This window comes from Epargyreus clarus, unplaced genomic scaffold (genome assembly GCF_041222505.1).
Source record: "Epargyreus clarus isolate Ecla_fem2 unplaced genomic scaffold, WU_Ecla_fem_2.2 ptg000002l, whole genome shotgun sequence".
Classification (NCBI taxonomy): domain Eukaryota; kingdom Metazoa; phylum Arthropoda; class Insecta; order Lepidoptera; family Hesperiidae; genus Epargyreus; species Epargyreus clarus.
This window is the reverse complement of record NW_027332210.1, coordinates 7,542,890-7,553,810: the sequence shown is the minus strand read 5'-3', so window position 1 is coordinate 7,553,810 and position 10,921 is coordinate 7,542,890. Positions and strand designations below refer to the sequence as shown.

Here is a 10,921-nt window from a genome sequence, read left to right as displayed (position 1 = left end):
CACAGCAGCGCCTAACACTGCTGTTATTAGGTAGAAATAGGTGTGGCGGTGGTGCCACCGGAGTCGAACCACAAAGGGTTCTACCACCTTCATGGTAAGGGTACTGATTTTTGAAGTTGTGTGCTTATTAGAAACTAATTACCACTTAATTATTGCTAACTTACTGACTTATTTACTGCTTGACTGAATTATTCTTTAAAGAAGATATCTTTGAAGTTCGACTTCAGAAGCACTACAGCCACACCCAGTTTTGCCCTATAACAGTTATTCTTGTTATAAAAGTGGCTGACAAATGTTACTATCACATAAATGAATTTTTAAGTGACAAATTTGACTAAAATCTCCAAATTGACATTTAATTTTGATACATTTTTTGTTGTAATTATATAAATTTAATACAATTACCGAATTCCTTACTGACTAATTAATAATTAATAATTTAATGAATACAATTTTTACTTATGAATGTAAATTATTAAAATGGCATTTTTCTTTATTTTTCTGTAATACATTTTGATAATTTAATTTAATATATATTTGTATACCTGACAAGGTGGAATATAGCGCACTACATGTAACCTTTTAATACTTGTATTCACAAATAAAGAGATTTGATTTGATTTGATTTGAAGTGTGGCGAAGGTGGCATGCTTACCTGAGGCGAATCATCTTAGCCTGCTGGCAGCAACGAACCTGTTACCAACCTCAGGCAGCTCTTATCTGGATTCGATTAATCTGTAATCGAATGCACATCTGTGCATGGGCGGCCGTAGCCACATACTATCAGACGCTAGTCTGCTACTCCTATATTACAAAAAAAATCTAGGGTATATTACAAATGTCCATGGGCTGCATTTACCTTACTTATTTAGCATCAGATAGACTGCATCCTCATTGAATTCTATAATATAATCAAATGTTGAAGGTGGTAGAACTCTTTGTGGTTCGACTCCGGCGGTACCACCGCCACACCTATTTCTACCTAATAACAGCAGTGTTAGGCGCTGCTGTGTTCCGGTTTGAAGGGTGTGGCAAGGGAGACAGACTTTTCCGAGGCGTTCCAGCTTAGTCCTCAGGGGTAGCGGCGCATCTGTAGCCGACCTCAGGTAGGAATATCTACTCCTATCTCGGGTTGATTGCAGATGTCAATCGGCGGCAGTAGCCACTTACCATCAGGTGGACTGTATGCTCGTCTGCTACTCCTATATTATAGTATAGAATGGGCTGGATAAAGGTGTTTATTCCACATACCATAAATTTCGAATATTCCAATTCCAAATCCACTAACACTATAGTTATTAATAAATTTTCAAAGTCCAAAAAAATATTCAAAATGAATTCACACAACCCACAATCTCTTTTAATTTTTCCCAAAAGGAACCAACGATTGAATGTTAATTGTTAATTTCCATTGCAACTCTATGTAGAGTTAAGCCCTTCAAAGTTTTCCAATTTCCGTCCTACACTCTCACCTGTACAAATAAACAAATAACCATTAATTTGTTGCTCGCGGCGCAAACTTCTCAATTGAACACTTATTTCACTATCTATAACGCAGACATAAAGAAAACTGGATATGCCTTACTTTTAACACTCATTATTTTTAATTATTTTTTGTCTACAAATGACATTTGATATTTTCTGCCCACTAGAAAAGTCAACCTTTGGTACACAAAACATTAGATATATTAATTATTTTTTAACATTAACTGTGGGTTCGCTCACAGTCATACACCCATGTCATACAATAATTCGATAATTCTTAAACCTTCTCAGAATTATCTGTTAAAAGTTCCTGATAACACACTGATATGATATGTTGTATACGATAATATAATATGTAATAAAAGAAAATGTTATCCTTCTCTATATGTAGACATGAAAATAGAATCATATTGATGAATTGACACATTTTTATTGCTTATAATATTTATAATGTAACTAATACCTAATACATAATAATATGTAAGCAAATCCAGACAATTAGAAAAAAAACGATTTAAATTCATTTTAAAAAATATCATGTTAACATAATTAAATTATTATAAAAAAAATAATGAAGTATATATTGCTACAACTAGTATTCAAGTAAACTTTGTATTTTCTTGTCACTTCCAGCGTCTTCGGTATCGACAAGTGTAATCGTGGTAGTCTTATTGGCTTCGCTCAATGTCGTGATCTTGAGGGTTATTCTGAAACAACTACGAAATTTTAACGTTTATATAAAGTATATAAAGTATGAAATATATTTAATTTATTTATTAATATTTATAAATACGTACATAACATAAAAAAGATTAAAGATATAATATTATAATTAAAATTAATTTCCAAGCTAAATGTCATTTTTGTGTTTGTAAATTTAAGCATTATAAAAGTAAGGTTATTTATTATACGTCGTAAACCATATTGTCATTTAGTTTTCTTTAATTTCCCGAAAAAAAATCTTAAATATTAAAACACGCATAAAGACATGTTATAATTACAAAAATATAAATACAATCACAACATACACGCTACTGTCACCAGTAAGATACATATTAATTAGACAGCGCTATGCAACTTTACTTTGTATATCTCCACTAAACTTCAAACTGATGAAAAATTACACGTTGCAATTTCACGCACAGAACACATTTATCCACTGATAAAAATTTCGCAGCCAATTAAAACGACATCTCGCGGAAACAGAGCGTAAAACTTATCTAAGATCACAATATAGTAGAATCGCTCTGCCATTTTTTACTCCACAACGTAGGAATAGCTCGATTTGAAGTGTTCATTTTTTTGAAAGTGTTATCTATAAAAGAGGTTTATTTCTCCCTTTCTTGCCCATTGCTCGGTGAACGCTGACGCAAAATGTATCGATATATAATTGTTTTGGGGCTGGTGACGAATGCAATAGGGTCGTTACTAGATGGTGATGTAGACTTGGCGGACGGTATCAAACTAGTAGGAATCCCGGTGTCAAATAGCTTGGAAGATGAAGGGAGGTCCCTTGGCGACTCGCCGCTATACAAAATGGCCAAGTTCCTGCAAAGCCACGAATTGCATGTGAAGTTACCAAATTTGATTGAAAAGGAAAAGCTGAGTCAGTTTTTCGCTGAATCGCTGAAAGCGGTCGACGAAACGTACAAGGAAAAGGCAGGTGAGTTATTTTCATTTATTTTATGTTTTCCACGCGTTTTAGGAAATAGTTTTTCGAACGGAAGGTGTTTCGACGAATCTTTTCCTCGAAGTTTTCTTTGGAATAAAGGTTGAAATAATTTTATCAACAGTTAAAAGTAAGTTAATGTGCGTAGTTATTTTTGTGTATATTCTCGATTATCGATTTTTGTTTTCTATTTCAGACTTAGGTTTAATAATGAGCTACTAACGACATATCGATTATCTACTGAATCGATTTATAATAATATTGTAAAATAATTGTAATGTAATTTTAATCGCAATCAATTTGACTGTTCAATTTCACGTTCAATTCATAATAAAATATAGTATTATTTTAATTTATTTGCTAATGAATACGAAGAAATTTACCGAATCGTTATATATGAAGTTCGAATTAATTAACTAATGACTTATTAAACAGTTAATTATATCGATATAGTTTGTTGTTTATTTTTATCTAAGAACATCACTATATTTTGCAACAAAGGACCTTTTCCTGTTATGCAGCTATACGCCCACATGCGTGAGCGTGATTCACCCGCACATTTAAAATAACTCGCTACAGGCTGTTCATGACCTGTCTCTGTAGTCCTGGGACTAGAACAGGTCTACGGTATCCCCTGCCTGTCGTAAGAGATGACTAAAAAGGGCTTCCGGAGTTGCGGGCGGCAAGAGTGGGAGCTCAAACCGTCCAGCAAGCGACCCCGAGAAGTACAGCGGCATGTGTGGTCGCATTCGCATATCGCTGTAATCACCAGGGGATGTGAGAGCCTAAATTACTTTGCCCCCCAGGGCTGAGTCCGATAGGGGCATCGAGTTAGGAGGACTCCGGTTGTGTTCCGTTGGGGATCCCGGAGTTCTCCACCAAACGCCGAGGACGCCCATCGGGGGATATTAGTGTGACCTGTTTGTGTATGAATGGGATAGGATCCAAGTGATATGTGTGGATGTGTGAAGCATAAGCGGGCGTAAGCACACGGAACACGAAAACCGTCCTAAAGACATTCTTTCCTGTCACGCGGGTATACACTCGCACGCTCCGCTACAAGCTCTTCGCAACAAGCATACGTGTAGCACACATGACAGGAAAAACATTCATGAAACGATAGAAATGGGAAATATACGTATTAACATAGAATGCAGCAACATTGAGCCTGCATTTTAACATCATGCGTGGTTCAATAAATGATAAATTAAGTAACATGTCCGGACAACAAAATACACATAATTACGACAATTTTCTTTGTTCCTTACCTGTAAAACAAAAGAAAACTTAATAGGCATGTGAATGTAAGATTAAATTTTATATCGTCTATGATATAAAACTGTAAATACTTTATATTTTCCACTTTCAATAGTATAAAATAGAATTTAATTTATAAATGAAGTAAATGAAATTAGTTCAATACCACAGTTAAATAAACAAAGCATGTCGCTTAAGGCTTCGCCTTACCCCTCTTTTGTAGTGTCCCTTTATATGACCTTTATCCTCGGGGTGAAAACTACCCTTTGTTGCTTCTTACAAAAACCTGTCAGAAATGTGACATTTCTTTATGTAGAAATCGTAAAGGAATATAATGTCCACCTGATGTTAAGTGGGCATTGCCTCCCCCTGGACATCTGTAACATATGTCATTCTGGATAGAAATATAAATGAAATATGTTTATTTATTATAGACTTAGGCAAAGGCCTAGGGAATCATCAAATAATGTTAATAACATTTTCTCTACATTAGTTAGTAGCGTATCGTGCTTAGACGGGCCATGTATCAAAACTAAATGGGAACACCTAATTTTTTTTTGTTTCTTGAGTAATTTTTAAGGTGAAACCTCGTAGACACTTTTTTATGATAAGTTTTTTTTCCAGGAAGTACGGCCTATTTTACAATTTATATCCTAAATGACCATTGATTTGAATTATACAGCAATAGCTACGTACGAGTTCGAGTACGAGTACGAGTTATACCTGTTCCTTATAATAGTCAATTGGACAAGAACTAAATCGAGAAAATTCTTCCTGACAACGATTACCTTGTAAAAAAGTTGTATAAAAGAAATTCTACATTGAGTTGAAACGCTTTGTACTGGTTTTAAGGGCTTAGTAAGGACGATCCAAAACGTTCCAACTTAGTCCTCGGGTATAGTAGTAACACAACTGTCTCCGATGTCAGTACCCTTAGTATGAGTTTTTACGTTTTTACAAAAATAACTGTTTATGTAATTTTTACGTAATAGGCAAATATGATATAAAAAGCTATAATAGCTACTATGATATAAAAAGTACATATTTTAGTTACATAATCGTCGGACAATAACCACCGAATCCAAATTTTAATCAATACAGACCAACAAAAACCCACATAAAAACTAACTTTCCAATATGGACGGAAAATGTTTTATTTTATTTATATTTTTAATCTATTGTCCAATTTTTAGTTCATCGACCAAATACGTTACATAACGCTTTCAATGAAAGTCAAAAAGTTAAAAAACTAATCTATTGTACCGGAGTCTGTTTCGATTACAGTAATGACATCATCTGAAATGAATTTGCTATCTATTCAGTTCTACGAGTATTAAGATGTAAGCTGATAAAAGTATTAAAGTAATTTCTTAATTAAAATCTTCATACTATTAAATTTGTAATTAAATTAGTAAAGTAGTATAATAAAAACTGATGCTAAAGGATTTTCAATTTTAAAAACTAAACTAAGTTTTTAAAGGTCTAGGAGAGACAGAAATATATCTACTAAGTTTAGCAGCAAACTTAATACTGTTGTTTTTCTGTGATAATTGTCACACATGTTATATATTTAAACGCTTTTTAGATTTAAATAAGTTTACCTTCTTGTAATATTTTGGTATTAACGAGCTTATAGTTTACTTACACTTATTACTTAGTTTAGTTATACACAGACTTAAATTTATTTATTTATGGTAAATGACCACTTTCGCTCATGGATAATATATACAAATATAATCAATACCAAGTAGGATCGGAGTCTTACCTGGGATCGGCTAACATAATACACGTTGCTACTTGCAAGCCGGAAAGTCTAAATTGCGTTGTACTATCTCGCCCTTAGAACCTTTAAACAAAACACATTAGCTCTTAACACCGCTGTTATAAAGCAGAAAGTCTTATAGAATCAAGTCGGGAAGTGTTCTACTGCTTACAAAATATTTGTATAAAATATAATTTATAAATTTCTTTTTTACAGTAACTGGCCGTGGTAAAGGAGGTGGTGGGGGCGGCTCCCTTGCTCTCCTAGGATTGATGTTTGCTAAAACCATGGGCGCGGCTGGTATTGGAGGACTGGGTCTTCTTACTATGAAGGTATGGTTTCAGAATAATTTGCCGACGGCTGGATAGGACCCTTCATGGTTTTACTTTATAACATCAGTGTCAAGTATTGCTGGTTTGAAGGGTGTGGTAAGGGTAGGTATAGGTAGTAAAGCATCTGTAGTGGACCTTAATTAAAACTTTAATTTCATTTTGATCTGCTACCCATAATACCTATATCATGTCGAGGCTGCTATAATAACAAATACTAAAAAAAATGAAAATGTGTGTGGTAGGGAACCCTCCATGAGCACGACCATGCAGTCCAATTGATGGTAAGTGACTACAGCTCATGGACATCTGTCCAATATTAAGATGAGATTTCTACCTGAAATCTACGACAAATATACCATTACCCTGGACGACTAAGCTGGAATACCTCTGAAAAATATGTTCTTTACCACACCCTTAAAACCAGAACGCAGCAGCTAGACACTGCTGTTTTTAGGCATTTCTGCCTTGTTTTTTACGTTACACATGTTTTTTACGTTATTATCACAAAATTCACTGTTGTTATTGGGCAGAATGATATTTGTCTTCTATGAGGAGGTGCATAGTAGCTAATATTCATTTTATAAAGTAAAAATAGTTAAGACTATACCGCAGTCAATCCACTCAGTCCAGAACATTGTAATTGGAAAAAGTTGATAATTGTGGTCCACCTGCTTGTTCGATGCCGTGACGAGTGAAACCGTTCGTGATCCATTTCCTCTCTCTTTTTGTTGGTAATGAAAAAGAGAGAAAGGATTACATTTCGAAGAAAAACTGGATAATGGAACAAAGAAGTGAACATAAATGTTGTCTAACTTTAATGCGTATCGCTTAACTAATTAGATGGGTATGATATAAATACTTTGAAATATCCGGTTTCCGGTTTAGTTTGATTCGTCGCTGGTTTTCGAAATTGTATACACTTTATAGTAAGATCATGTTAAATTTAATCTTGAAGTACACCAAATCATCAAAAACTAGTAATTCGCTAAAACTAAAACTAACTAAACTAAAACTAGATCACTAATACTAAATTCCAAAATTTCCTCCAAAGACCTTTTAGCTCTTCAAGAGCCATTCCATGCCGTGTATGACGGTATACGGCCACACATACCACCGTCTTTCCCGGAGTCGCTGGCCGGACGGTTCGAGCTCCCATTCTTGCCACCCACAATCCCGGAAACCCTCTTTTAGTCGCTTCGTATCACAGACAGGGGATACCATAGCTCTTGATTAGACGGATACCGTAGACTCTGGTCTCGAAACTACACGGACACTTATCTCTAGATATATTGCACACTCGTGCCAAAAATGTAAGACTTTCTCCTTCAATTGTTATGAATTCGAGCTATGTTGTTGGCTCATCGTCAAATAACCATTCTGAGATCTACATTCAGTTCTGTAAGTTAGTCTACGGATTTCTCGATCACAAATGCCATCACGCACTGAAATCGCAAGCATAGCTTTCTCAATCGCATGCAGAGAAATAGCTCGATTCTGATGAAGACTACAGTAAGATCTAATCGGGGTTCTCATAATTGATGTAGCTAGTTAAACATAACGGTTTAATAATACGAAATTATCGTCGAAATCAATGATAGACTACTTAAAAATTTGGCAGCTCACTCTGAAAGTCCGTCTTTAAAATTCGTGCATATAAAATTATTATTAAATTATTTGTCACTGTCAACAGTGTAATAAAATGACGTGAGAATGTAGATAAATTGGCTGAATGTTCTGTGAAGAAATGTTTCCATTAGTGTAAAGTCTTCCAGTCTTCATTTGGCTAGCGTGGTGGATGATAACTTAAACCTTTCTCACTCTGAAAGGACAAACGTGCCACAGTAATACTTTACAGTTACTATTACTGTGCATGTGCCCAGAAGTTACACAAAAGTAGGTTATAGTGATAATAAATAATATAAGACACAAGGGCTACCTAATAGAAATAGATATGTCAGCTGGACATGGACGAAAGCTACTTTTAAGAGCACCGTTTCTGTCAATTGTCTGTTCTTAAAAGTATATGGCGACAGTCACAACTAAAATCAGTCAAATTACCGTCTTTGTTCCAGGCTCTAGCAGTATCAGCATTGGCGCTGATGTTGTCAGCAGTAGTGGGGGTAAAGAAGCTGACTTCACATGATGACCACGACGAACATCAAGTTATTTACGCGGGTCATGGTCACCACCGACGACGACGGTCACCACTACCTTACCGCGGCTGGACTCAGTACCGCGATCGTCCTGAATAAATAGATGGCAAGACAAGTAGCGAATCAAGGCACAAGAACAGAAAATACCTAATTCGACAAATCGATTGTACAAATGTTTGACCAAATGATCGTAAAATGTTTGGCAAAAGAAAAAAAACTAGTGCAAATACAAAAATCGGAGTTGTGTTGTACTTCGTAATTGTACTTTATTGGTAGAAGTTGGCAATCAAACCTTTAAGTTGTGGCAAAGTGTAGGACAATATACCTGTGAAAAATTTGTAACTTGTCGACTTTGTCCAATAGATTGATTTGTTGGATAGAGTAGCAATAGACACATTGGTTGTTTAATTATATAAAACAAAAACGGCCAAAATTACATTAACAGTTTTTAATTGATTTTAATTGTCAAAATATCAATTCTTGATTGCCAATCGACATATTTGTATTAGGTAATTAAGTAGCAGTAGGTTAAGTAATTTATTTTTTGTATTTAATCATTTGTAAATACTTAAATAACATTTTTATAATAAATTATTCTCAAATTCAAATCTCATTTATTCAAAATTGATTCATATAGAATACTTTTTGAAAGTCAACAAACTACCACCCCTTCGGAAGGTATTTCGCTATGGAGAAGAAGCGGCGCAAGAAACTCCATACGTGTGCATATTTGCATCTTTTAAAGGGTAAATAATATACAATTTTACATCGACATATTAAAAGACAAGCTTCGTGATATCTTACATATCTTCATCAACATATCAACGAAAGTATTATTTTCCTCCGTATTATAATATTATGATTCCTATTTAAAAATAATATCAACAATAACACAAAGCAAGTTATTGCGTCGTCGTCGGTAAATTTTCGTCATATCACTTAGTTTTATACTAACTTCGAAAAAGGAAACTACATAAATTGGCTGTAGGTATGTATTTTATATAATAAAATATCAAATTATATTTTTGAAAAAATCCGTTTTCAATACGTCGAAATCTTTTTTATATATGGTCGCCTACTACTCAAAGACTGGACCGATTTGAAAAATTCTTCTTTTGTTCCTTAACTGCCCTAATAATAAAAGGAGACAGGGTCCCCAGACACATTCTCGTTATTGCCATTAGGATCTCAGACCAAAAATATTAGATAATGCCTCCCGAAATATTTAATTAAAGTAGAAATTGCTAAATCGTGAGAATACTTCATGATTTAGCGTTTTATATGCATTTATATTTTTCAAAAATAAATCCAATTTTCTATGACATCGTAATCACTCGTCTGGTTTTTATTTGTACAGATAAATCGTTATATACACAAATCGGCATAGATTTCTCGAAAACCTTATTTGACTAGCGGAGTCTATCATTTTTGTTCCGATATAAGTTATTCTGAAAAATATCGTACCATTTCTACACCTCGACTGCAGAATGAAATGTAATTTGGCTCCAATTCAACAAATCTCCAGGACTAGGGCCAAATACGGGGTATTGTAAGGGTATTTGACAGGCGTTAGGGAATTTGACAAGAGCGGAGCGGATTTAGAAACGCTTTTTTCATAATGAATGTTGAAAATCATTTTGTAAGGTACAAATATGTTAATTCGTAGGTACTTTCCACCCATATATTACATGACTAGAAAATTCAAAATTAATCCATTGATTAGACAAACAAGCAAACAAAAAATATATTTTTGAAAGGCGGCTTATAAGGTTACAATTTATCCATTTAAATACGGAATCCTAAAAAAAACTTATTTTGTATTCGTATTTTACATACTTACTTTTAAATAAGGAAATAAGATTAACATGTGAGATTAACAGGAAAGAAAGAATATTTTTATTAAACTAAGTAAGTGCCTACTGTTCGGGAGCAAGTTGGCTTCTCGTCGCGCAGCAATAAAATACGGTTTTGGTAAGAGCGATATAATAGTACGTAATAAAAATCGTTACAAAATATGGAACGGTCGAGCGTGCGTCTGCGCCGAGGTTTGTTCGCGCACTGGCCCCCGCCCGCCGGTGAGGTCAATGCCCCCGGTGCGCGGTCGTTGGCCGCAGTCCCCGCGCTCCGCTCCCCTCGACCCGCTACTTGCGTAGACAAACTGCCCGGGTTGAAGTGCATGCTTCAATGGGAAGAGGACAGATGTTGTTGAAGGCGCGCCGCAGTATCCCCTTTCGCGTCCTGATGTCCGCGACACGCACGACAC

At 35.0% G+C, this 10,921-nt stretch overlaps 1 protein-coding gene across 1 annotated transcript; it reads left to right on the top strand.

Annotated features, from left to right (window-relative positions):
* Positions 1–2,516: 2,516 nt before the first annotated feature.
* LOC140746993 (uncharacterized) lies at positions 2,517–9,258 on the top strand. Its single transcript, XM_073079209.1, has 3 exons — positions 2,517–3,148; positions 6,390–6,505; positions 8,578–9,258. The coding sequence occupies exons 1-3, from the start codon at positions 2,860–2,862 to the stop codon at positions 8,755–8,757; spliced, it is 585 nt and encodes a 194-aa protein (XP_072935310.1). The 5' UTR covers positions 2,517–2,859; the 3' UTR covers positions 8,758–9,258.
* Positions 9,259–10,921: the final 1,663 nt, after the last annotated feature.